At 58.3% G+C, this 26,290-nt stretch overlaps 3 protein-coding genes across 4 annotated transcripts; 1 reads left to right on the top strand and 2 right to left on the bottom strand.

Annotated features, from left to right (window-relative positions):
- Nucleotides 1-627: 627 nt before the first annotated feature.
- LOC121095184 (pepsin A-like) lies at nt 628-3,422 on the bottom strand. The gene is made up of 9 exons (XM_040609669.1): nt 3,317-3,422; nt 2,891-3,038; nt 2,407-2,524; nt 2,068-2,186; nt 1,783-1,982; nt 1,452-1,568; nt 1,225-1,363; nt 982-1,074; nt 628-894 (listed from the first exon to the last, which is right to left on the bottom strand). The coding sequence occupies exons 1-9, from the start codon at nt 3,370-3,372 to the stop codon at nt 745-747; spliced, it is 1,140 nt and encodes a 379-aa protein (XP_040465603.1). The 5' UTR covers nt 3,373-3,422; the 3' UTR covers nt 628-744.
- A 9,035-nt stretch (nt 3,423-12,457) lies between these two features.
- On the top strand, nt 12,458-17,564 carry VPS37C (VPS37C subunit of ESCRT-I). 2 transcript variants are annotated; one of them, XM_040609670.1, is made up of 6 exons: nt 12,458-12,508; nt 13,427-13,535; nt 14,394-14,509; nt 14,587-14,758; nt 15,148-15,230; nt 15,480-17,564. In XM_040609670.1, exons 3-6 carry the CDS (start codon nt 14,417-14,419, stop codon nt 16,224-16,226), a joined length of 1,095 nt encoding a protein of 364 aa, XP_040465604.1. In that variant the 5' UTR covers nt 12,458-12,508; nt 13,427-13,535; nt 14,394-14,416; the 3' UTR covers nt 16,227-17,564. The 2 variants fall into 2 exon arrangements, with proteins under 2 accessions (XP_040465604.1, XP_040465605.1); XM_040609671.1 differs by lacking the exon at nt 13,427-13,535 and having other exon boundaries at nt 12,468-12,508.
- Nucleotides 17,565-17,650: 86 nt separating this feature from the next.
- CD5 (CD5 molecule) lies at nt 17,651-24,418 on the bottom strand. The gene is given in 11 exon segments (XM_040609649.1): nt 17,651-19,114; nt 19,287-19,409; nt 19,743-19,796; nt 20,251-20,382; nt 20,655-20,751; nt 20,753-20,940; nt 21,759-22,067; nt 22,298-22,360; nt 22,441-22,731; nt 23,103-23,141; nt 24,265-24,418. Coding segments are annotated over 11 exon segments (1,434 nt in total). The 5' UTR covers nt 24,317-24,418; the 3' UTR covers nt 17,651-19,028.
- Between the last annotated feature and the right edge of the window lie 1,872 nt (nt 24,419-26,290).

Raw genomic sequence — 26,290 nt, 5'->3', positions numbered from 1 at the left:
TGGTGCTTAGCGGCACAAAGCACTCCCAGCACCAGGATGGGACCTGGCACCGCAGCAGGCACTGTCCCCCGGCCCCAAAAGCGGGTATCAGATGCTGGGAGGGGCAGAGCCGCAGCTGTGCGCCCCCCCTAGTCCCTTGTGGTCCCCCCCACCTTCCCCATCCCGCTCAGCCACCACCAGCCCCAGCAGCCACAGCCACCTCATGGCATGCCCCTGGTGTGGTGGGGAGGGAAGGCAGTGCCCCTGGGCGCCCGCCTTTCCGTGGGGCCGCATGGAGCCGTGCCCCAGCCACGATGAGGAGCGCTGGGCACCCCAGTAAAGCCTGCCCAGGTGTCTGGTTGGTGGCACGGCTCTGCCCTGGGCAGCTGTGGCTCTTAGTGGCCATGGCCACCTCCAGCCCCAGGTCTGCCCAGGCATCGGGGGTGTCTGCGCAGCCATGAGGCCCAGGGCATCACCAGGGTGCAGGCAGGGGGTGACTCTGCCTGTGGGGTGAGGCTGGCACCCCACCTGCCCACCCACCCACCCACCCACCGGTGTGCGTGCCCAAAGACGCGGTGGCAGCACCGGGGTAGCCCAGCCAGCCCTCCCCAGAGAGACACGGCACAGCGGGGCTTTTCTACGGTTTTATTGGACTCAGTGGTCACAGCAAAAGGGGATGCGAGCGCGGGGCAAAGGTCAGCCCTGCCAGCCACCAAGCTGGGGACGCTAGGGCAGCCTGTCCCTGTCCCCAAGACGGAGGCGTGCTCAGGACAGGGGGGACAGCCCCACCATGTTGTTGGCCCTGTTGAAGATGACGTAGTACTCGCGGATGAAGACATCCCCCAGGATCCAGAGCTCACCCGATTGGGAGGGAAGATTTATGCTTTGTAAACCGAGGATGCAGGTCCCCTCGCTCTGTGACCAAAGACACGGTGGACAGTGGTTACCAGCTGCCGGACTTCCCCCGAGCCCCTCCAGTCCCCTCCCCAGTGGGATGCTCACCTGTATCACGTAGGCGCTGGCTGGCACAGGGAAGGCTTCGCCGTTGATGTTGAAGATGATGTCGGGCAGACTGCTGGCAGCGCTGCAGCTGACCTGGAGGGGGACACAGTGACAGGTGGGGATCAGCGGCCACCCCAGGGCCGGGGAGCGACAGTGCACCATGCAGCAGCCCCAGGATCCGGCTGGGCACCCCGCAGAGCCCCAAAGGTCCCCAGAGCCCTGCACGCTCCCCTGGGTCCTCACCTCGCCATTGGAGCCGGCGCCGAGGACGCTAAGGATGTTGTTGAGGGCTGTGGGGGGCACGGCCAGCAGCGAGGTGCCCGTGTCCACGATGGCCTGGCAGCCAGAGGGGCAGGCAGCGATCTCCCCGCCGATGGAGACACTGGAGGGAGGGGTACAGGGTGAGCCTCCCGGCTGCAGGATAAGGGGGCAAAGGGAGCTACCAAGCCGGGGAGCTGTGGCGGGACTACCTGTCCATGGTGATCTGCCAGTAGGTTTCAGCGGAGAGGGGGATCCAGCTGATGCCGTTGGTGGTGTAGTAGGGGTCAATGGCGCCAAAGAGGACGAAGCTGCCGCTCTGCCCATCCCTGCAAGGGGGGAGCTGTCAGGTGGGGGTCCCATCCCACTAGCAGCACCGTCGCTGAGGGGGATTTGCTGCCACCCTTCTCCATCGGTGCCCGTGAGCCGTGTCCCCCGAGAGCCACAAGGTATCATGCTACTGGGGAACAGTGCCGGAGCCAGCCCCGGTGGGAGGGAAATCGGAGAAAACCCTCGGCAAGGGCAGCTCCAGTCAGGGCTTACCTGCTGAGGTAGACAGAGAAGAGGTCCTTGGCCACCAGGCCTTCGCTCATCATGTTGTCAAAGACGGGGGTGGCTCCGGAGGAGGCGATGCTTGGGAAAGCCAGACCCAGGATACCATCGAAGGGGCTGTAGTAGAAGAAATCTCCCGGCTCGGTCTCAGTCAGCCCGAAGATCTGGTTGACGACCTCAATGCTTGCAACCTGGTCAGGGAGAGAGGGAGAGGGGCTTGGTTTGGGCAGGTGGCGCACCAGTGTCCCCACTCCCATGGGATGCACCCCGCCTTACGGTGACGGTGTCATAGCCCAGGACGCCAGTCATGCTGCCAGTGCCATAGACGATGTCAACGCTTTCATTGGTGCCGACGTAGGTGGAGGACTCCGCTGGGTTGAAGCGGTTGTGGTTGCCTGTAGGTGTGGGAGAGAGACTGTCACAGTCCATCCTGCCCTCAGGGACCAAGGCTGCCGCTCCAGTGTCCCCCCAAACATCCTTTGGAAGAGGCAGGGCAGAGCCATCCTTGGCTCCCAGTCTTCCCAGGGGATCCCAGAGCCAGGCAGGGCAGGGGGCTGGCCAAGCCTGGGGCTTCCCCTGCCTTCAGCCCTTGCCCAGTAGCTGCCGGACACCTACTGCACGCCATGCTGGAGCAGTACACCGAGGGCACCCACAGGTTGGAGGAGCCAGTGTCAAAGATAACGGTGAACTCTTGGCCTGGAGTACCGATGGAGATGGTGCCGTAGTACTCATTCTGTCAAAGAGCGATGGGTAAGGGATTAGTGGGATGGATAAGGGGCTAGCAGGATGGGTAATGGGCTAGTGGGACAGGTAAGGGGTTAATGGGATGGGCAACAGGTTAGGGGAATGGGTAAGGGGCTAGTGGGATGAGTTAATGGGTTAGCGGACTGGGTAAGGGGCTAGTGGGATGGATGAGGGGTTAAGGGACCGGGTAAGGTGTTGGAAGGATCGGTAAGGGGCTAGTGAGATTGGGTAATGGGCTAGGGGAATTGGTGAATGGTTAGAGGGACAGGTAAGGGGCTAGCAGGACGGGTAAGGGGTTAGGGGAAATGGGGAAGGGGCCCTGCTGGTGCCAGCCCCTCCATCCTGCCATGCTCACGTCCATGTAGTTCTGCAGGGGCTCGGTGGAGGTTTCGCTGGGGAAGTACTTGGTGGCCAGGTTGTAGGGGTGCTGCTTCAGGTAGCGGTCCAGCAAGCCATGTTCCTTCAGGGACTGCCGCAGGGACTTCATCTTCTTCAGAGAGACCCTGGGGGAAAGGGGAGCCAATCCGTCACCAGGAGCCAGGCAGGGATGTGCCTCAGGGGGCTGCAGGTACCCCCGCTGTGTGCTCGCCCTCATCCCCTCCTGTGGGACCAGGGGTCCATCTTCGCTGTGGGGAGCCTTGGCCACAGCAATAGCTGGGGGTGCTGCCGGCTGTCCCCCCATCCCTGCTGCACACTGCCCCTCACACCTTCCCCGGTATGGGTGCCAGGAGTCCACGGGACCGCGGTGGCTGCGTGGGCATCCCAAGCCCCTGGTGCTCACCTATGGACATGGCACTGGGACAGGGCCACCAAGGCGAAGAGCAGGAGCAGCTTCATGGTGGCCACTAGCAGCTAGCAGCTGAAGTGGAGAGACGCACTGAGTATGCCACCGGTCCCAGCCTGGCTCCTTATATCCCCAGCCAGGGTTGTTTGGCCAGCGCCCCGATAAGAAAGGCAAACGGCTCCGGGGGCTGTTATCACAATGCCCTTAACCAAGACGGCTGGGGGGGGCTGGGGGCGGGGGGGGGAAGGTCAAGCTGAGGGCTCTCCATCTTTGCTAGGGTCAAACGCTGGGACTGGGAGGCGCTGGGGGCCAGGGGGGCTGCTGAGGGGGACGCAGGGCTGGCTGCAGACATTTCTGGGCATTTCCCCCCATCTAACCACTCATGCATTGCACGCACCAACAACACCTCTGCGGCTGAGGAACCGCAGCGTAAATCACGTACCATTAGATAAAAGCATTTATTTTCCAGTCGGCTCTGGCTGGCTGGGGCTGCAATACAAGCCCCCAGTCCCTTGCCCCACTGCATAGAGCAGAGTTTCTGTCTGCAGGGGTTTGTCAGGGTGGAGCCGGCACAGGAGCACCAGTTCTTCAGGGTCCTCTGGTCCTCCTCAGCCCCTCACTGCTGCCCTGAGCACCCCAGGCTGCCTTCAGGTGCCCACCCATGGGTAGCAGCTGAGCCCCGGCTTCGTGATGCGCCTGGGCTGGCGTAACCCTGCGGTAGACACAGGTTTGCACCAGGGGCTCCACCAAACACCAGTGCCAGGGGCTGGGTAACGACACCGGGGTAAATTTGCTTAATCTTATACCTACATCTAACGGGAAAACACAGTTGTTCCTCACCAGCTTCATCTGTTACAGATCATAGAATCACAGAATGGTTTGGGTTGGAAGGGACCTTAAGGATCATCTAGTTCCAATCACCTTCCGCCAGCCCAGGCTGCTCCCAGCCCCGTCCAGCCTGGCCCTGAGCACTGCCAGGGATGGGGCACCCACAGCTGCTCTGGGCAGCCTGGGCCAGCGCCTCACCACCCTCACAGGAAAGAATTTATTCCCAATATCTAACCTAAATCCACCCTCTTTCAGCTTAAAACCATCCCCCTTTGTCCTGTCACCACATGTCCTTGTCAAAAGCCCCTCCCCAGCTTTCCTGTAGCCCCCCTTTATGTACTGGCAGGTGCTGGAAGGTCTCCCTGGAGCCTTCTCTGCTCCAGGTGACCAGCCCCAGCTCCCTCAGCCTGTCCCCACAGCAGAGGTGCTCCAGGCTCTGACCATCTGTGTGGCCTCCTACAGGCCCGCTCCAACAGGTCCGTGTTTTCCTTATGCTGGGACTCCATGCACCTCCACGTGTCCCAAGGCTGCCTGCAGAACTGGGACCAGCTCAGGGGTGAAACTGGGACTAGCTAAGGGAAAAAACCAGTTCAGGATCAGGATGCTGTTGGTTGAACAATGCCAAGGTCGCCCGCACTGGGCTGCGTCAGAGGTGCCCGCTGCTGGACCAGGCGTGCCGGTCTCCGTCACAGCACCACGTGCCTGAGATGTGGCTGCTGACGCGGTCACCTTGTGCTGCAGGAAAACAAAGGCAGACCCTGCACCGATGAGCTGGGGACCAGCCTGCCCAGAGGCACCATACAGGCCGGAGCTGGCTTCCCTCCCTCTGCACCAGTTTCACCCCAGCTCTGAATTGTAAAAGAATTGAGGAGAGATGCTAAATTACAGCAGGAGAATGAAACGAATGAAAACCTCGTTCATACCTAATTCTCCCTGAGCAAAAAGGAAGGTGTGATGCGTTCAGTTTGGGCATGGGGGTTTGGAGAGGACAAGGTCTTGGCTGACCCCCAAAATGGAAAGTCTGGACCTGGCAGGAGGTCACAGCCTGAAAACCCTGCATGGAGCCTTGGCATCGTGTTCCCCACTGGCTTTGGGAACCAGTCTGTGCCTGCAGGTAGCTGTGAAACACAAAGAAAATCAGAGATTAGACAAGAGCATCTACTCTGTGCTTCGCTCCCCCAACCCCGTGCGAGGCAGCAGCGTGTTTTGATAAATGTAAGCTCAGATAAGGAGCAGCCCTAGCAGAGGGGCTGGTTCGCTGCAAACACATCCTGGCTGTGCTACATGTGGAAAACATCCATATGTAGAAGGTTATCAGAGCAAAGCACTTGAGGATGCATCCCTGGGCAAGAAAGCTGCTGCAGCCCCCTGCCTTGGGACTGCTCCCAGGGGCTCTTCGGTTGCATTTCTTTCCCCAACACACCGGGCATCTGCATGCAGGGAAGAGGCTGCTCCTGCCAGGCAAAGCCTCTTTCTCCACAGCACACAGGGAGTTTCACTGCTCGGGAACAGCAAGCAGGGGGCTCAGGGTGATTAGCCCAGGCTGCTGCAGATATTAGGAACAGCTGCTGCAAATCCTGTTGGTATATACGGGAGATTCAGAGCTGGGGCTGGTTGGTTTGTCCAGCTCTTACTCGAATGCCTCATGCTAGGAGCCCTTTGCAAGCTTCCTGGCACCGTGGTGCTGGTAGGAGGCAGAGCCTGTGCCCCTGTGGTGCTTTCGGGGGGCAGTTTGGCAAGCTGCTGAAGCTCATGCCTTCCCACCCATCTGCCCTCCAAGAGCTGAGACCTGGGGTTGGCTCCGGGGAGGCTTCCCAGGAGCTGCTGGGCTCGGCACATGCTCCATGCCAGGGCAGGTGACACCGTAGGAGGCCCACGGGAGCTGGTGGGGGTTGTAGGGGGTGGTGGCTGGAGCTCCAAAAACCTAGTAGCCACAGGCATGCGGCTCCCACGTCGGAGAGCCTGTGATGGAAAGAGAAGTCCCGCTGGCAGGTGGCAACGGTCCTTGCTCCAGCCCCACAGCAGGGAGAGGAGCAAGGCGGTGGGGGAGCAGGGTGGTAAGGGCCCCTCTCCTTGGGCAGGGATGGGGGTCCTCGTGATGCTGGGGTGGGCTCTCCTCTATCCATGGGAAAGGGGTTAGCTGGGATGCTCGTTCAGAACGCAGCCGTTCAGGGTGGGGTGACCTGCGTCAAAGGTGTCCTGTGCTGCCGCTCGTCCCACATCAGTTTTGGTAACGGGCAGAGAAACTTCTCTAATTAATGGAAAACTGAAGGGCAGTAGCATTTCAAGTGCTAAATTCTTCCTCTGGAGCAATTTGGGCTTTGGGGCCTGAAGTCTTTGGGGCTCACTGTGATACCTCACCGCAACCTGGTCTCCCTTGCTTCTGGGGCTGCAAAGTTTTGTGCTTTTTTTTGCCAGAGCATTAGAGGAAATGAAAATTACAAGTTGCTCGAGAGCTGTTTATTGATTTAATTCTTTTTGTTGCCAAACAAAACACTCGGACATAACATAAACCTCCCTGGGCACAGAAGGCAGGAACTAACCTGTGCTCTCAGGGCAGCCCTCTTTCTGGAGAAAGATTGATTTTTGAACATGGTATTATATGCAGAACGAAGAAGTTGTGGAATTCAACACCAGAAAAATCTCAGAGCAAATACTTTCCACTTTTAAAGTCAAGAACAAAAGAAATGTGGAAGGATGGGGGGAAAGAGCACTTTTAGGGGGCAAAGTGACTTTCTGTTAGGGCTACAAAAACGCTTCCTTAGATGAGAACCCCTGAAGTGTGTTTGGTGACTAGAGGGAAGGCGTAATGGTGGGTCAGCCAGCCCCTGCCCTGGGTGCTGCACACCACATGGACCAGGCATCGTCGTTCCCATCAGTCTTGATGGCTGATTCCTAGGGGAAGGATTTTGCTGGAAAACATACAGCCTTAGTCGTTCCTGGGCTGGAATTGATAGTGGCTCACACTGATGGCTCCAGGGATGAGGGTCCTTTCCCTTCAGGACCTGGCTCTTGTCCTTGATCCCCCAGGGCAGGTCCACCGCAATGAGGCAGCTGAAGGGAGCTGCCTGGCAGGATGGCTGGATTGCATCCCTGTCCTGTTGCACCGAGCCCCTCTGTGCTGGTGACAGCGTGACTCCATGGCTGCACCTCTTTTCCGAGCCCTTTCCACCCAGGCTCTCCTCAGTTTTTATTATTGTGGTTTTCGGAGCCCTCCGGGGAACCTCAGACCCCTGGAGTTTGGAGGTAGATGTGGGGTGACCCATCTATCACTTAACGCCCTTCCAGCCTCACGCCCTGAGATGGGAGGGAGAAATCGGCAGCGCGAACAGTTCATAGTGTTGTAGAAGACTGGGATGGCTCCAGAGGCAGTGATGCTGGGGACAGGGATGCCACCGAAGAGCGTGCAGCACAAAAAGAAGCCACGCTCAGGCCAGTGGTCTGGCTGCTGACCTGGACGTTTCCCAACCTTGGTAGAGAAATGGAGGGAATGAGACATGCCGGATGCTGGAAGAGTCTGCCCCGTGTCCCCAAAGGGAGCAGGGAATCCTGAGAAAACTCAAAACCAAGCTGCAAAGAGCTGGAAACACAACGCTGCTTCCTCGCCACTGGGCTGAGGGGAGGGCAGGGAGCAGGCAGCACCTGCGGCACACAGCGGGGCGCAGGATGGGTGCCGGGGTGTGCGGGGTGACCAAGGGTGGCCGCTCTGTTGCAGCTCCGCTGGGCGGCAGAGGGCACCACGCGATGCGGAGATCCCCGCCGTGTTCTCCAAAAGCAGGCAAGCCCAGCTGGAGGGATGGAGCTGGAGGCTTTTAGTTCTGGTTTGCCTGTTCCTGATGCAGCTGTGGCTGGGTTAGGATTCCTGCTCAATCAAATCCCCAAAGAGTTACGCTTGTGTCCAGAGAAATGTAAGATGTTAACATCTGTTGTTTCCACGTCCAAGGATCTGAGTCCCTGAGTGCAAAGGCTCTACCTGGGCTCACGATGAGCTTGGACTATGCAGAAGTGTTAAATGATTTGTAATGAGCAGTAAAATAAAGCACCCAGCAGCACCAGATGGGCCGGTGGGTGGCTGGGTGGAGGACAGCTGGTGCCTGAAGTGGTTGTGGGTGAATGCAAAGGCAGAAGAGTCAGGTGCTGACCTCCTACCAGCCCAGGCTGCTCCCAGCCCCGTCCAGCCTGGCCCTGAGCACTGCCAGGGATGGGGCACCCACAGCTGCTCTGGGCAGCCTGTGCCAGCGCCTCGCCACCCTCACAGGAAAGAATTTACTCCCAATATCTAACCTAAATCCACCCTCTGTCAGCTTAAAACCATCCCCCTTTGTCCTGTCACCACATGTCCTTGTCAAAAGCCCCTCCCCAGCTTTCCTGTAGCCCCCCTTTATGTACTGGCAGGTGCTGGAAGGTCTCCCTGGAGCCTTCTCTGCTCCAGGTGACCAGCCCCAGCTCCCTCAGCCTGTCCCCACAGCAGAGGTGCTCCAGCCTCTGACCATCTGTGTGGCCTCCTACAGGCCCGCTCCAACAGGTCCGTGCTAGGGGCTCCAGAACTGAATGCAGTACTCCAGGGATGCATTTAAACTGCCATTGCCCCCTGGGCCAAACAGGATCCTATTGGAATTTTCAGGCTTTGTATATGGCAAAGGACTTTGCTGACAAAGCTTAGGAACTGCCTTAACTTTATCTGTGCAGGCTTGAAAAGCTCAGCCTGAAAAAAATCCCGTTTGAGATATACCTTATCTTAGTAACTGCAGATAAAAGAAGCAAAGTTGTTTTCCAGTCCCTGTTTCTGGTCTTTCCTGTCCCTTCCATAAAGGCATAATCATACGTCACACAGGTGCTTTATCAGAACCATCAGATGAAAGGCACACAGAGGAGGGAGGCATGGTCTGATGCTTCTGAGGTATCAAAACCCTACGATTTTTGACGTAAGAATATTTAAGCTACCAAGGACCGCCCCCCCCCCGAGATGTAGGCTGATTCTTGCTGAGCTGGTGGTGGGTGGGCTTTTGCTGGGTGAGGACCTCTGGGTGGTCAGGCCAGCTCCTGCCACCTGCTGTGGGTGACCCTGGACAGGGACTAACACCTTTGGTGGCTTTGGTCTGTGGTCACTAAATCAGCGAACGCTAATTCTCCAACTGGGCTGCCTAGATAGTGGTTGGACCACATGGACCACAAAGCTTCCTAGCTGTACAAGGGCAAGTGCAGAAAGGGAACTGGTTTGATTGCGGCTTGCTGGTGCGAGAGGCGAGCAGCGGTGAGCCAACGGATGGCCAGAGGTATGTCTGTGACATGGTGCTGAGAAGAGCGGTGAGCAGTGGTGCTTTCTGACAAACCGCCAATTAAAAGATGGGCAGGATTCTGAGAAAGGCTCTTCTGCTGTCTGAATCCTTCCCCGTTGAGGAACACAGCCACTGCCTTGAAAACAAACAGTATCACATTAAAAGAAAGAAAAGAAAAGCACTATCTTTTTCCTTTTTTTTCCCCCTTCTATTGGGAAACGCTCCAAATTCCATTTGACTCCTGGGCTCAACAGGGACATTCAACCAAAACCACAAATGAACTTGGCCAGATAATAAACAAAAGGTGAAATCTGAGGGATTGCTGATATCAACTTTGCACATGAGGGTTGGGGTTTTTTTAACCTTTCACAGTGTGTTAATTTGCTCCCTAACCTTACACTGCTGCCCTCCACTTTGGAACCCAAGGAGCTGCAAACATCAGCTGCACTAATGAGGTCCTGCGTCGATAGCAGACTCCGGAAAGTTTCCATTTCGCTCCAAAACACTTTCTGAATTACAGCTTCATTTCCTCAGGGTAGTCAAGGCTTTAAACTGACCTAAGCTGCTTCAGAACCTGGCTCTGAGCTCAACGCTCCTTACCAAAGTGTTTTACTCCTTTCTGCCAGCTTCGTCCTAAGCCAGAAGTGCTCTGTTGATCCACAACAGCTCAGCTGGTAAGCACACTTGAACCTTGGTATTTGTTGTTATTTGAACACTTACCCGTTTTCAGTTGCTTTCGCTCATGATGTGTATCGGATATCGGCTTTTGAGTCTTTCACCTGGTAAAGTAACTGCATGATGGATCGTAATGACCAGTTGAAACCATCTCTTACACAAATTAAGGATGCTAGTGAACAGATAATGGGCCCAACCTTCAGCATTAACCAGAAAACACTTATTGATCGCATTTCTGATTGCTGGGTACCACTTTATCACTTAACTGGATACTTTTTGGTTTCTCCCTTCATTGCAATGGACAAATTTGAAAACAATTTAGTTTATCCTCTACTCAGTCCTTACAGTTTAATGTAAATTGTTAACTAGATGTGCTCCAGCCCTTCCACATCTGCAGAGACCGCTTCTCAAACAAGCCTTGAAAAATATCGATCTCCCTTTGGAAAGTCAAGTCCCCTTTCTTGCAAGAACATTGGGTTTTGACCTGGTTATCAGCTGCACTACAAACAAATTGTCCTTGATTAAACCATAGGGTACCTATTAGAATTCATATGACTTATATTTATTATACAGCAGTCAACAGGCCTCACGTGGTGTGTGTATGTCTCCAGCAGGGACAAGAGGTGCCTGGATCACAGCACTTCTGTAACAGCTGGGTGACCTTGCCCAGCCGTCCGCAGTCTCCTTCATGTTCCTCTCCCCTCAGCACCTCCAACATGCCTCATCTGGCAACACAGAGCTTTTCCCCACCCTAAGGCAATCCTTAGCCTTGCTCACATCTGCAGGAATGCAGAAATAGGGGTGGAAAAGCAAAGGCTCGCTTCATGTGGAAGGCGACAGCATCAGAGCTTCCTCTGTCTCATGTTGCTCAGGGACTTTCCTGTTTCAGGCAAGGAAGAGCTAACACAGGCATTCAAGAGGGATTTGCTTTTATCTCTTGGTTCCAGTTATGCCACCTGAAAAAAATGCTGTTCTATGAATTTTTGGCACATTGCTGAGGTCTGTGCATACTGCCTTGCTGCAGCGATGTCTCAGCCTGCAGCTAAGCACTTAGTATCCATTATCTCACCTCCTCTGCTTCTCTTGTCCTCTCTCCTGCACTTCCATCAACTCCTATCCCCCATCTCCACCTCTGCCACTTACCTCTCTTTGTGCTCCCTTTGCCTCCATCCCTTTACTTGTCAAGGAAGTTTTAATTTAATTTTCATTTCTCACAGGGCTGGACTGACCAGGATCACAGCCAACAGAATTCCAACTCACCCAAAACAACAGGCGTTCAAGGGCCTGTAACGCCAGCTGCTACTCAGCATGAGATGATCTGCAGAGAACAACATGATTTTTGCAGTGGTTCTCCTTGCTATTAGACCTCCGCAAAACATGGACTGCGGGGAGGAGGCTGCCTGCGTGGGAGGCCCTGGCTGCAAGGCGCTGATGAGGTCATGACAAGGCAGAAACTGCTTCAAACCTCACCGTAAATCCAACCCAAACCCGCTATGCCTGAATTTCAACCAGCTGCCTGCTCGGTATGTGATGCTAAGCTTTGCTGTAATGCTCTCCTTTTAACTCTTGTCATAATGATTAATCTCGCCTGATCTTTGTCTGTGTCTCTCTGGCTTTCTGCTTCTTTGAATGAGCTGAAGACAAAAGTGTCCACGCAGCAGCTGCTGCTCAGGGCTCACGTGGAGACTTTGCATCGACAGAGCTGCAGGGCTGCCCTCACCACTCCAAACCGTGATGGCCCCGCCGGCAGGCAGGGTGACTGGGGGGACATGTGCTCACTGGGAGGCGCAGCCCCTACTTTACCTACTTTACCATCCCTGGGCTGGCAGGAGAAGCTGTCACACCTGGCGCTTGCAGTGCTCAGCCTCACGCTGGGCTGGAGTCGGGCAAAAATGCCGGCCATACCCAGGTCAGTTGCTGCGGTGCTGAAGACCAGAGTCAGGACGCACCAATAACAACACAAAACAATTTAGCAGGCTGACAGCTCTTCCAGGAAGGCATAAAACTAGAGCGGGGTACAAGGGAGGCAGCAGGTGCCGCAGTGTCGGGGTAGGCCTTGAATGACACAAACACGTAGGATGTAAAGGGTGAAGCTGGCCACAGCTCGAGGAGAGCTACACCGGCAGGAAAAAAACATCATATTTATTAAAATATAAAACATTTATTTAAAAAAGACACGGTAGTTATAAGATACGGCCTCTCCACGCAGACCTGGCCCCCAGACGCACCCCAAGCCTGCATCGCCACAAGATGGCGGCGGCGGGATGTACCACTGGCCGCCCCCTCCCCGCCGCGGAGGGGCGCCGCTCCACCCCCCCGCCCCAGAGCCTCGCCGTGGCACCACCCACTTCCGCTCCCGAGCCGGAAGCCGGAAGTGCGACGGAGGGAGGGCTCCGGTTGCGCGGCGGTGAGTCCCGAGCGGGGGCGGCGGAGCCGGTAACGAGGCTGGCCCCTCGTGTCTTGCGAGAGGAGGTGGGTCCGGCCCGCCGCTGCCTCCGGCGTTCGTAGCTTCTCCGATGGGCGATGACAGTCGTTAACCGCCGGGACAGCCGGGCGGGGGGGGCCTCGCTCGGGCCTCGAACCGGGAGCCGCGGCCGCGGGGGACGCCCCGCCCCGCCCGCTCCGTGGGCCGCGGCCTGCCGGTTGTTGTTCCCCCTCGTGCCCCAGGGCTGGCCCGGCGCTGGAAGAGCAGGCTCCGCCGTGTCCCGGTTGGAGCGCGGCCCCGGGCAGGCCTCGCTCTGCGCTGCCCCGGGGTGCGGCACGAGGAGGCCTTGGGCGGGCACCCCCGGGGCCGAGGGGGCTTGCCCTAACCGAGACAAAGCACCGAGGCGGGGACCAGGGTATGGCAGCCCCTCATCAGTGCCCCCGGCCTTTCAGAGCCACGGGGGGGCTGTACGTTGCCCCTCGGAGGGGCAAAGTGTCACCTCACTGGCTGCGTCTTTACCAGAATGCTGTGAAAAACCGGGGAGAGCTGTGAGGCCGGAGCCAGGGCAGTGCCCACCTCTTTGCCTCCACCTTCCTGGGGGCCGTTCGGACGCTTCCCACAAACCGTTCATGAGCTCCACACCCACACGGCTGCAGGGACTGAGCTTTCCATTTGCCGCTGTTCCTACTTTTTCCTTTTTACACTATGTGAGCCTCAATAACAAAAAGAAACCCCCTAAGTTTATATCTGATCGCAGAGCAGTGAAGTTGCATACATACGTAGTAGGGGACCTGATTTCCCAGCTTTTACATAGCTGTTACTCGGACGGGTTTGGCTGGGTCTTGGATGAAGAGATTTGGTAACCCTGAGCCTTACCTTGTCGTTCTGTGTTACATGCAGAGGCTGACACAACATTCCCAGAGCAATATCGTTGGGATGTTTCACCTGGGTGAAAGGTAGAAGAGCCACGAGCAATTAGGACGACAGTGAAATCCCTGTCGCCCGTTTGGTATGTCCCTTTCCCTCGCTGGGAGTGCACTGTTCTGGTGTTTCTCACCTGTTTTTTAGCGTATTTCCACATTATAGCATCCCACCTCTTAGAACCTGTGACACAAACATCTGATATCTGCTAAATATTAACAGACAACCCAGGTTATTTGGAATGAGCTGTGGACGTAGTGCAGAAAATTCATTATTTCCCTGATTTTAATAATATTTCACTGATTTTTAAGGTCAGAAGTCCTGGATTAAGCTCACCGTGTGTGAATAATGCTATCACCTAACATTTTCTAAGGGTAGCAGCAATAAGTGAGGGGAGTGATGATACCACATAGCTAGAAAGGAAAACAGATAGCTAGAAAGGAAAACGCATCAAATGAGATTGGAGCCCAGCGGCAAGGTACGGGAAGACGCGGGTAGTGATGGGGGTCCCACCAGCGACTATGGGCTGTGGGCACGGTCAGATGTGAGCAGATCTGGGAGGTTTTCTCAGAACAGGAATCTGGAATGGTATGGTGCAGTGAGAGCCAGCTGGAGATTGTCAGGGTGACGTCGCCCTGCTATCGAGTGGCAGTGAGTAGGTGTTTCCTTGACAAAACCGTCTGGCACACACAAGTAATCCTTCCAACTATGCTGCGAAAAGGAAAAAAAAGTCAGTTGCCAAAGCTGGAACGAGTAGATCTGTTCTGTTTCCCTTCTCACTCTGCCCTCAGTCTTGCTGATTCTTTATAGCACAGGGGAACCTCCCTGGCGTAGCTGTTCCAAGCAGTTTAGCAAAGCTGGTTTGAAATCCCTGATAGGATTAGTGCCTGTTTGCAGTTGGCTTCAGAAAACCTTGTCTTTATTTGACTTCCTTTCCCTGTCCTAGGAGTCTGCAGCTTCTCTGGAAGGATGGACACGCTGAGAAACCGGACGGTGGAGGAGCTCCAGGAGCTGCAGGAAAATGCAGAGGAGATCGAGCGCCTGGCCCTGGAGTCCCAGGAGGTATGCACAGATGGCGTGACGCAGCCTGGGCTTCGTGAGCACCTCACCCGCGCTGACTGTCGCCTCTCCTTCCACAGGTTCAGGAGCTGCAGCTGGAAAGGGAGATGTCCCTGGCCGCCAACCGGAGCTTAGCTGAGCAGAACCTGAAGTTCCAGGCACCGCTGGAGACGGGACGTACCGACCTCTCTAAAAAATACGAAGAGCTGCAGAAGCTGGCTGAGCGGTGTAAAGACCAAAAGGCGAAACTGGGTGAGCATTTGCAAACCTTGCACGCTTTCCGATGGAGTCATGTGGGCTGTAGATAATGCAACATCCTTCCCTTTTGCTTCTGCCTGCCTTGGCCCTATGAGAAGACAAACTCTTTAGGGTGGTGACAGAAAGCACTGTGCTGCATATAAAATCTGTGTTCTCCTGTTCCCTGGTCAAACTCGGTTGGGCAGAACAAGGATGCTGTCCCGGCACAAAAACCTCCTAGTGCAGCGGTGGCTAAGCTTCTGTCCTCTTCACATTTTCTCCTTGCATCAACAGTTTCTAAGGCAGGAGAGCGCTCCTGTGAGAGTGCAACAGGGCTGCATGCTAACAGTTTTCCCCTGCTTTGTGTTTACTGTTTTGCTCCGCTGCTTTCTTTGTTTCCCCAGAGAAATTTTCAGCAGCAATGCATCCTCATACCTTGCTGGATCTGCTGCAGGTGGAAAGCCAGAAAATCGAAGAGGAGTCTGAGGTGAGCTTAAGGTTTAAATCCATTAGCAGTTCAAGCGATTAGTCCTCAAAGACTTGTAATTACACGCCCCAAGCCTAATCTTTTAAATCAAGGATTATCTCTTTGTAATTTGGTGTCCTTCCTCAAAAAAATTGGATTGCCGTTTGTTTGCCTGTGTGTGATGCGATGGTCCTCCTCAGTCCTAAACTGGGCTTGGGGAAGAAGGGTGGAGGGGTGCAGTGCTGAACCCCGGTCTGTCTTTTCTTCCAGAAAATGGCTGAGAAGTTCTTGGAGGGCGAGGTGCCCCTGGAGACGTTTCTCGAGCAGTTTTCCGTGATGAGAAAGTTGGCTCACTTGCGCCGGGTCAGAGTTGAAAAACTGCAGGAGATAGTGAGGAAGTTGGAAGCACCGCAGGAACCCGGCAGGGACTCTCAGCAGCAGCCACCTCCTCACGTACCTGGGCCTGGTGACCTGCCGAAGCCGCAGCCCTTCCCTGCAGGGGCTCCTTCCTTCCCTCTGCCCTACAGTCCAGCCCCAAACATGCCGGCTGGCCCCACGGCCCACGGAGCTCTTGCTCCTGCTCCTTTCTCTGGCTCCCCAGTCACCGTGGGACACGCTGCTTCCTCTCAGCCGAGCGCCCAGCCCACGTTTCCCTGTAAGCCTCCTCCAGGTCCCGGATACCCACCGGCGCAGGCTGTTGCCAGCTCCACACCGGGGTATCCCAAACACGCCTTGGGAGGCTCGTCTCCAGCGCCGGGCTATTCCTGGTCTCCGTCCAGAGGCCCGCCTCAGCCCCCACCGTTCCCTGGCTCTCACCCCTCTCCGCCACCACCCAGACCCGGCTACCCTCCCTACCTTCCCCCTGGGGCTGAGAGACCGCAGTGCCCCTACCCGACCCAGCCGCCTCTCCCTAGCTTTCCAATCCCTCCGCAGCCCCCCTATCCTCCTGCACTGCCCCCCACCTTTGGGTACCCCCCACCTCCAAACCCTCGGCACCCTGCTTGGCCTGGTTACTAAGTCAGGACTCCTGGGGAGCATCGTTTGCTGCTCCCTCCTCTTTTTGTGGACTAAGGAAGAAGAGCAAACAGAGCATTGCTCTTTGACCCATCAGTGCGAAAGCATTATGCAGGATAAGAGACAGCAGCAGCTCCGGGGGGTCAGACAGGCTGCCGCTGCCCCTCTTTAGGTTCAATTTGTGATGATGGCTGGTGGGCTGAAGTGGCTGCTTCCAAATCGGCTCGTCCAGGCTCTGCTGTGAAAGCCAGGTAGTCATCTAGGTGTTTGGCTGCGGTACACGGAACGATGTGCACTGATGGTACCCCTCCTCTTCCGTGTGTGTGTGAGCGTGTGTGGGTGGGCGAGAGACCGCTCTGCCTGTGCCTGTCGTTTGCCTTGTGTAGTATCATAATTCTAATACTTTTCACAGGTGTTCAAAAGACACGGTGGGAATCTCTGACAGTATTTCCGACACAAAATACTCACTGCTTTCCAAGGGCCTTCCTGGAAGTGAGAGGTAGAGCCAGCCTGGCTCGTAGGCGGTTTGTAACAAATAGTAGCAGGGAGAAGCAGCTAGCTTGCCCCTCTGGTGTGCCAGGCCTTGAGATTTGTCTGTGTTTTTATGCTGGTGCTAGGGACAGCTTCCACACCAGTGCTGCTTGAGCCCTTCCTAGCCGGCTGCGAGGTCAGGCTTCCCCCAGCGCTGCCTCTGCCTGCGCAGTGAGTACCAGCGTGCTCCAAAACAGGCTGCACCCAGCTCGGGGGGGTTTGGGTGCTCCCACCTCACTGGGGAGCAAAAACCTCTTTACCGCTGCTGCTTTTATCCAGCACAGGAGCCGTTCCCAGCCTGTGACAGCTGTGTGCTGGCTCACCGAGGGCCAGGCGGCTCTGGTAGCTCCCCCATGCTCAGTGTGCGGATATTATCTGTACTTTTGAAGTAAACAGGGCTGGCACAGTGTCCGGGGCTGTTGCTGCTCTGGAGTGACGTGTCTTAGGTGACAAGGAGGAGCAGGAGTCAGTGCATCCTGCCCAGCTCTAAAACACAGGCGCAGCAGCCTCCTGTAGCCTCAACCTCTCCGGGGACACGGGGCATGTGCTCAGGGGGGCTACGGGCTCCAGCCTGCCTCATATCCCCCTTCTCAGGAAACACTAGGTATGGGAGGGAACGACAAGTTAATGTTAATGGAAATGGGATTTGCTTTGCTCAGCACTTTATCCTACGAATCCTGCCTGTATCCCTGTAAGTTATTTATAAGGAAAGATTACTAATGGACTAGAACAAGGCAAGTGCTTGTGGGGTTTGATGGAAACAATTCCATAGCTGTGGTTAATTACAGTAATAAAACTTGATTAATTGCACGTGGGGTCACAGCAGTGGTTGCTTTCGGAAATGACAGGGCATCCAACTGACACTTGCTATTGATCTTTTTATGCCCTCCTGGCGTCCTCACGCCAACTTCCTCTTGATCTGGTCAATAAAGCCCTTCACCCTCTCGCAGGACCATCTTCAAACTCATCTTCCCTGCCTTGTTTTCATCTTTCCTAAGGGGCCCGTTTGCATGGGGCTTATCTGCATCAGCCCGTCTCTCCCCTCCTCTGGCATCGTTTCTCACTCATCCCCTGGGCTGGCGCTGTCCCACATTTTCCCTCCCCAGCTGGGAGGCTGATAGTCTAAGGCATGGCACGGTAGTGTCAGAAGTAAGAGAACAAGATGTAATTACTAGAAAAAACAATTTTATTACAGTGGTCATTGCTTATTAAATATCTTGGACTTGTTCTCAGTATTTCTACCCTCCCCATGCTCCTCGCGTCCATGCTTTTGCTTTATCCATCTGCGCAAATCTCGCACCATCCCACACAAACAGCCAAGCGTGGGTCTTCACAGCTCCCCCAGGAACCCAGCAGACGCGGGTCTCGCAGTCTTTCTTGCGAAGCTCAGCACCCCGGTACCAGAGCGCCTGGCAGGCAGCAGCCGATTTTGCTTTCAGCCTGGCCCAGGTGGCAGGAGGAGTGCGGTTATCCCGGGTTTGAGAGACACAGACGCTGGCAACCCCCCTCCGAATGGCTGTGGCTGCTCTGCTCTCCGTGCAGGTATGAAGCCTGCAGCAACCCAGCTGCTTCTTAAACTCACACAAATAGCTTAAAAAATAAAAATAAAACAAAACCCACCTTGCATGCTCCCACAAGGGAGGCTCAAAAGCGCGAGGCAGCTTTCTCAGAAAGGTGCTGGGGTACCGGGGTGCAGCCAAAGCCGAGCCAGGCGGGGTTGGAGCCGCGCTGTGTCTGCCTGGTGCCCCGTATCGGCAGTATTGGCACGTTTCGGGGAGCAGGGGCGCATTTGGCTCCAAGTCTGGCAGGGCCTGGGGGGACCCTTTCCCAAAAGTCTCCCATCACATTTAGGGGGGATACAGGCAGGCTTTCTTCTGAGGTGAGCCGTGTAGGTATCTGTCATCTCTTCCATCAGCTTTGTTCTGTTAGTTGTTGCGTAGAATCGCAGAAGGGTTTGGGTTGGAAAGGACCTTCAAAGATCATCTTGTTCCGTCGGCTGCATCCACAGGTGGGGATGTCTTTCGCTAGACCAAGCCCTTCAAAATTTACCTTTCTTATGCTGCATCCCACCCCTGCCTGCAGGGCGGGAAGGTGGCTGACGAAGGAAATGAGGTAGCTTGCCAAAAATGCCAGAAAAGCCGCTAATTCAGCAGTTGCACAGCTTTGCTGCCACGTGGGTGACCACCCTGGGACAGCACTGGGTGGCAGGTGGGGGGATATGGCTGGGCTGGGGACCGGGGCAGCCCACGGGGGTCCCAGCTCTGGCGGAGGGGGTCACACTCTACGGGCAGAGTGCAGGTCGTAGTCACTGTCGGAGGAATTGTCTGGCGGGTTGGAAGCTATGTGTGTGCCTTCCAGGGCTGTGGGGGAATGGATGCGGCTTGTCACGGCACTTTGGGGGTGCACCCCAGCCCCAGCACAGCCCCTCGCCCAGTGCTGGCAGAAGTCTTGCCACAATGCCCCTACCCGGGCGGTTCATCCCCACTGGTGTGTGCGGGAGGGGAGCCAGAGGAACCATTCCCAGCATCCTACCTGGGTAAGCCGAGAGGTGGGAGCTCTTCTGGGGGGGCTGAGCGTACTCATTGTCCCCCCGTTGCACCCGCTGCCCCTCCGCCCGAGGCCTCAGGGTGACGGTGCTGTTGCGGTGGAAGGAGACTGGAAGAGATGGTGGGAGAGGGGTCGGGATGGGGGGTTCAGGGCTGCAGCCACAGGGTTGGGACAACACACCTGCCTCAGCACCCGGGAGGGGAAGGGGGCTGAGTAAGAGCGGGACCCACTCCCACACCACCAGTCAGGGCTCGGCTCTCCCAGTTGAGTTAATATCGTGCCGATGAGTCAATGCGGCGGCAGGAAGCAGGAGCCAGGGCTGGGCGCTGCTCACACCTCCGCCCGCCGGTGCCTGCTGCAGTCAGGGGGCAAGCAGCCCCCCAGCCACCCCCAAAGCCACCCCCAGCCCCGCCGAAGGAGCACCACCGCGCTGCACCTCACCCGTCTGGTTGAGTCCCGTGGGGCCGATCCACTGGCGCTGCTTCTTTTTGGAGACTGGAAGGCAGAGGTGGGCGGTGATGGGGGGATCTCTCCCAGGAGCTGCCTGATGCCCCCGCCCCGGGCTTCGCTTCCTCCGGCTGCCTCCCCCCCGCCGGCCCCATATGCCGTCCCAAATAATCTCCCCTGCCTGGTAATCCCCCCACCGCCCCCCGAGACCCTCCGCCTGCTCTTTTGTGTCCTAATCCCTGCCACAGCCTGCAAAGCATCCCCGCTCCCTGGCCACCCCCTCTCTGTGCCCACACCTGTGGGGCAGGCTCGAGGACAATGGGGCAGGGGGGGATCTGTCAGGCTGAGCAGCACGTCCATCTCCCAGCACCACCCTACCAAGGAGCTGGGGGGGAGCGGCAGGGATGGATGCAGGGAGAAGCCAGCCCTCAGCTGCTGCATGGTGATGGCAGAGCGAGAAAGAGGAGGAGGAGGAGGAGGGGATCCAGAGCTTGTCACCTACTTCTCTTCATCAGTCTCCTGTAGGCAGGAGGGCCACAGATGAGTGAGAGGATGCCAAAGAGAAGCAGGGCCAGGCAGATGCTCACGATGGTGCCTGCAGCTATGCCGGTGGGACGTGGCTTTGAGTCCTCGCCTGGGGAGAGGGGGGGTGTCACTGGATGAGACCCTTGTGCCTGGGCGGAGGCTGATGCTGGCAGCCTGAGCACGCACCGCCTGCCAGGAGGGCTACAGGGAGCCTTGGCATGGCTTCCCCCATCCCCTGCCCCGAGCTCGCACCCTCTACCCATTCCCCAGGTGTCCAGCATGTGGAAATCCCAGCTCCCAGCATCAGCCAAGGATGCCCAGCAGCAGGTGCTGCCCATCCCCCATGGTCCCCATGGGCTTGAGCCCTGCACGGTGGCTTACACACGACTCTGGTCCGGGAGCAGGTCTGGGAGGGCTCAAGGCTGATGGAGCAGAGGTGCAGGGTGGGGACCCTGCAGATGACGCCCTTCGAGGGGGGGGTCCCGGCTCTCGGTGCTGGAGGAGAGGTTCCCACAGCGCAGCTCCTGGCACAGCTGCTGGCCCCACTTAGCTCGCTGCTGCCGGTGGTCGCACAGCACCTGCCACTGCCCCTTGTGAAAGACTTCGATGTCCCCTTCGCAGGGGGTGGGGCCGGCCGCCAGCCTCCGCAGGGCCTGGGGCTGGGAGCCTGGGGGGCGAGAGGCAGGGGTCAGACCCACGGCAGGAGCTCGTGGCTGGCTGGCGTGGCTCAGCATCCTGCTGGCGCTCAGGACCAATTCATGGCACAGAGATGCTCACGGCATCTCGGCTTCCCCTTGTGCCACAGGGCCAGGGGGATGCGCGCGCCGTACCAGGGCCACGTGTTGAGCTTTGAGCTGTCCCCATGCAAAGCGCAGCAGGGAAGCCCGCTCTGCCAGCTGCTGCGGCACGGCCCCTTAAACCCCCAAATCCCACAGGCAGGCTGCTAAGCTCGGGCAGATGGCAGAACCCGGAGCAAGCCCTCTCCTCACCCCACAGCTTGTCTCTCTGTGCTGTGGTGCCAGCACCAAGCTGCTCTGCGGGGAGATGCTCGTGGCAAGCACCCAAGAGGTGTGGACGAGCAGGGTGCTGGGCTCTGCTGAGATACCCTGCATGCCCGTGCTGGATTTTGGGGTGCTAACATCGTGCCTGCTGCGAGCTGCTCTGGCTCCCCAGCTTTTCCTACTTGCAGCGCTGCTGCATTTGAAGCCTGGGGCTGGAGGTGCCGCTGCCAGGAACCCAGCACACCGGGGAGATTTCCTGTTTTGCCTTTGCAAACAGGAGAGGATGAGTAGGAGTTGGGGGACGGGGTGTATGAGGCAGGGGGCTGTTGCTCTGCTTAGGGCATCCAGCCCAGCGAGCCCTGCGGGGCTGTCCCGTCTCGGAGCAGCCGGCAGTCCCGGAGCCTGCCGAGGGCAGCCCAGCGTGTGGCCGGGGCAAGCCAGGGCTCTGGGGAAGGAGCGGGGCCGTGCTGGGGCAAGCGCTCACCCGAGCAGATGATGAAGGCAGGTGCTTTCCCCCGCCAGGGACTGGTCCTGTTGAAGCAGTCGAGGAGCAGACGGCTCTCGCAGGGCTCCACCACCTCCCACCGCACCGGCAAGTGGCTTTCCCGCTCCGGCTTGGTGTAGCCGTGGCTGCTGATGGCGGTGCCACAGTGGAGAGTTTGGCAGATGCGGGTGGCCAGCTCTGGTGGGATGCCCTGGCTGCTTGCCACGGACCCCCACAGCCCCTGCCTGTGCAGCTCCACGAAGCCTGAGCAGCCAACGTCTCCGTCCACCAGCCGCAGCCTGGCGGGTCCTGATGTGGGACAGGGGGGAAAAAAATGTCATTACCAACTGGGACGCCATTTCTTTCCATTATTGAGCAGAAAATCCCTGAGCTCACCACATATGAAGCTTAATTGCCCCATTGATGCTGCAGACATTATTAATGAGACCAGGCAATCTGGCAGGCTGTGCATGCCCCCTGGTTTGGCCCTTGCCGACCTGCTCCCCTCCACCAGAGCCGGGCAGGGATGGGGCTCTTACCGGTGGGCTCTGGGGTGGTGGGTGGTGGTGCCGGTGGCAGCTCAGGGGTGTTTATCTCCGGCTCTGAAATGAGAAGAGAGGGGCCAGGTTGGGGCAGCTGGTTCCCAGGGCGGGGAGTGGCTGGGGTGGGGGTCCAGGCTCACCGCTGCAGGTGAGGATTGCATACTCCGTGCAGTTTGCCGGCACCCAGCGGCACCCCATCGGGGTGTCCACCAGCCCCCGGCACCACAGCGACATGTGTGGCTCCTTCCCGCTGGCGAGGATGAACTCCAGGGGGTTGGCGATGGTGGGACCGCAGCCCAGCCAGTGGCAGATGACATCTGCGCTGGCTTTGCTCATGCTGCTCTGGCACACTCGGCTCCACCGGCTCTCCCACATCACCTCCAGTATCCCGGTGCAGCGGCAGCTGCTGCCAGTGAGCCGCAGGCTGGGCTCTGCGGGCAAAGCACGGGTGTTAGGGGGGGGTTTCTTCTCTTTGCAGGGTGTTTTCTACCCAGGGCTGGAGAAGTCCTTGCTGGCTCATCGCTGCAGCCAGGCATGCTGCTGGGCACCGGCGTGGCAGCCAGGGCTTCTCACAGAATGGAGCAGGAAGGAAACGGGGTGTTGGGGGGTGCACGGGCAAGCGGGGGGCTTGGGGAGTGTGGGTGCCATGGGGCTAAGCTGGGAGACCCAGCCGCACAGAGTCTGTGATGCTGTGATTCCCAGACGAGGCAGGTGCCACGCTAACGAAGCCGTGGCCAAGGAGCTTGGTAACGAAGCCGCGGAGCAGTCCCCGAGGCGCTGCCCCCCCCCCCCCCAGTCTCACCTCCAGGGCTCAGAGTGGCTCCTCCATAGCAGGGAATGGCTGCAAGAGAGAGGGGGAACGGGGTGTCAGTCCTGCTCCTCACCCTGGGGCCAGAGGGACCCCCAGCCTGGGGCAGCAGCTCCTGGCTCTTGGCCTGTTGCTGGGTATTTTGGGGGCAGAAAGGTGATTCGGGGGGCCTTTCCCCAGCTTTATGCCTGGGTAAATATGCAGGAGCTGGCAATGGTGGCCAGGAGCTCCCCAGCCATGCCATACCCTGCCAACCTGGCTGTAATGATGGGGGGACACCTCTGTCCCCAAAGCTCAGCCGTGGGGACAGGCCCCCGGCTGCCTGTCCCTCAGCACCGGGGGCGGGAGGAGGAGGCTGGGTCGTGTGGGCTTTTTCCTTGGCAATAGAAGAGGATTTTCTGTTTCTCTCGGTGAATTTGCTCTCCCTCCTCCTCCTCACACCTTTAATTGAAATAAATAAATACAAACGACTTCACGCAACTGGCCATAGCGCTGCCTGCCTGGCCGCCCATCCATCTGCTGGCGGATAATTATGGATGAAAAAAGACAGAGAAGGGCACCTGCTAATTACCCCTAACTAGCTAGCATTGCTACTGGCAAGGAGGCTGAAGCCGAGCAGCAGTGGATGGTGCCGCCATTACCGCAGTGAGCCGGAGCGGCACGGTGCCTGTGCCATGGGGACCCAGGGGCAGCTGGAGCCAGCAGGAGCCAGCAGGGAACAAGGATGAGGGGACAGCACCAGCAGGGTCATTCCAGGGATGTGGCGATCATCCGGGTGACCGCCGGTGCTGGGTGGGGAACGGACACTCGTGGTCCTGGCTACGGCGCGCCTGCGCTCTCCTCGCTGCCCACGTTTTGGTGTGGGCTCGGCAGCCCCGCTGCTGGCCGCCAGCACCCAGCCTCCTGCCTGGTCCAAGCCCCCGTGCTTGGGGCTTGCCCAGGGGTGGCACGTGGGACACCCAGCACGGTGCTATGAGTGAGCGGAGACAGGACCAGCGGTGAGCCCCAGCCACGGGGCTGAGCCCTCCAACATGCGCAAGGCGGGGTCCCCCGGGCACCCCTGGCTCCAGAGCTGCTGGCACAGCAGGTACCCTCGGGTAAAGCAGCTGGGACCCCCACACCCCTCCGCTGCATCAAGCCCCTCAACCGTACTCACCCCACATCCACAGCAGGAGCAGCAGGCGCAGGGCGAGCGGCCAGGCTGCCATCGGCACAGCTGGCCACCTCCTCCGCCCCGGCACCGGCGGCTGAGCAGGAGGCAGCCGTGGGCACCGCCACCTCTGCTACCAGGCCCGGGGAAGGCAGCGAGGGGGGACGGGCAGGAACAGGCTGTTTTTCCTCCCTCTGTGGTTTTCTGCGTCACATCTATGCTCATTTGAAGTCTCAACCTGGCAGCTGCCTCCCCAGGTCCCACTGAGTGCGAGAGCAAAGGGGAGAGAAATGTGGGGCTCAGCCCCCATCTCGGCGTCCCTCATCTCTGCAGAGGGTGCGAGCCTGGGGGATGGTGAATACCAGGTGCTGGGGGGCTCAGAGGGACCCCAGCTCTCCCTTGGGTCCCCACAACGCTGCCGGTGGCTGGAAGGCAGTGTGGCCAAGTGAGAGCCCGGGGCAGCCAGAGCTGGCACCCAAAGGAGAGCTGAGGGGCACGAGCTGGGGGATGTGGGGGGCTTCTGGGGGGTCAGAGCTGGCAGCATTCACCGCGGGAAATCCCAGCCCCCACAGCAGCTCCCTGGTGCCCAAAGGAGAGCTGAGGGGCACGAGCTGGGGGATGTGGGGGGCTTCTGGGGGGTCAGAGCTGGCAGCATTCACCAGGGGAAATCCCAGCCCCCACAGCAGCTCCCTGGTGCCGGTGAGCTGTTTTGGGAGCCAGCACACTGGATTGCAGTGGGGAAAACCGGCGGCGGCCACTAAACTCAACAGCCCAAGCTCCCACGAGGGCTGGATCTCACCCTTGCTGCCACCGGGAGACCTGCGGCCGCTCTCACGTAACACCAGCCCCTGCCAAAAATAGCCTCCCCTCGCCAGCGGCTGCCTCCCGCCTCCTCCTCGCCACCTTGCTTCGGCTCTGCCCCAGCTGCCCCGCCACCCTCACCGCTGCCTGCGGTCACCGCTCAGGCGAGCAGCGTCGCCGTGCCAGGGCAGGAAACGTGCTGCGCCGGGCGCTGCCCCTGCCACCAGCTCCTGCAAAGGAGCTGATGCATGCCACGCTGTGCCATGCCACACCATGCTGTGCCATGCCATGCCATGCCATGCCATGCCATGCCAAGCCACCGCATGCCCTGCAGGCCATGGGAGCGCTGCGATGGTCCCACAGGATAGCGATGGGGGAAGGTTTCATCCAGGCATGTCCCCACTTCTGCCGGTTGCTGGCACACCAGGGACACCCTATACGCCTGCAAGGGCACGTGGGGCACAGGCTGTGATGGCCCAGGGAAGGGAGAGGCATTAATTGATTGTGCCCTAATTAATTCCTCCAAATCCAGGTCATGCATGCTAATGAAGTCAGCTGTTTTCCATTGACCCGGTGACATTTCTGCTGAAAGGAGAGTGCCTGGGGAGTGGGGCTGGGGGCATAGAGCTTCCTGGGCAGCTGGCTGAGGTTAGGGAGCCCTTCCATCCCCTCCTACTGCCCTGGGCTGCTGCCCGGAGCCCCAGGATGCTCTGGTCCCCAACTTTGGAGCTGGGGCTTGGCTCCCCTGGGAGTTTCCTGCCCCAAAACACTCTCTGGGTTGAAGATTTTCCATGACTCAAGAGGAAGCTCACTGAGGTGTGATGGGTGGCGGGCTGCTGTGGGCTGCCAGCCGCAGGCAGGGCCGGGCAGAGGTGCTCAAAGAGGTTGCACAGAGATGCAGGTGATGCCGGCAGCACAAGCATCCCATCTCCAGCCAGGCCTCAGCATCCCTGGAGGTAACCCAGCTTGGCAGTCCCCTCCCGGCTCCTTTGGTTCCTTGCAGCCTCCACATCCCTTTGGCCAGGCAGAGAGGGGCTGCTGCCTGCCCCTGCCTGTGCTGGGCAGTGCTGACCCCCCCCAGTGCAAGGCTGTGGGCTGCTCCCTGCAGCCCCTGCCTGTCCCAGTCCCCTCCCACTCATCCTGGGGGTCCTGCTGACCCCCAAGACCAGCCTGGGGCTGTGATAGGAGCAAGCCCTGTCCCACAGGGTGCTGGGGGTCCGCTGGCACAGCT

Source organism: Falco naumanni, chromosome 10 (assembly GCF_017639655.2).
Source record: "Falco naumanni isolate bFalNau1 chromosome 10, bFalNau1.pat, whole genome shotgun sequence".
NCBI classification, from domain to species: Eukaryota; Metazoa; Chordata; class Aves; order Falconiformes; family Falconidae; genus Falco; species Falco naumanni.
The sequence above is the reverse complement of the archived record's forward strand: the minus strand, read 5'-3'. Positions and strand labels throughout refer to the sequence as shown.

Excerpts from the sequence above, each read along its gene's own strand:
- VPS37C (XM_040609670.1), top strand. The coding sequence starts at position 14,417 with ATGGACACGCTGAGAAACCGGACGGTGGAGGAGCTCCAGGAGCTGCAG. Across the intron at positions 14,510-14,586 it reads TGGCCCTGGAGTCCCAGGAG|GTTCAGGAGCTGCAGCTGGA; the intron begins GTATGCACAGAT and ends CTCCTTCCACAG. Across the intron at positions 15,231-15,479 it reads AAATCGAAGAGGAGTCTGAG|AAAATGGCTGAGAAGTTCTT; the intron begins GTGAGCTTAAGG and ends CTTTTCTTCCAG.
- LOC121095184 (XM_040609669.1), bottom strand. The coding sequence starts at position 3,372 with ATGAAGCTGCTCCTGCTCTTCGCCTTGGTGGCCCTGTCCCAGTGCCAT. Across the intron at positions 1,983-2,067 it reads TGGGCTATGACACCGTCACC|GTTGCAAGCATTGAGGTCGT; the intron begins GTAAGGCGGGGT and ends CTCCCTGACCAG. Across the intron at positions 1,364-1,451 it reads TGGCAGATCACCATGGACAG|TGTCTCCATCGGCGGGGAGA; the intron begins GTAGTCCCGCCA and ends CCCTCCCTCCAG.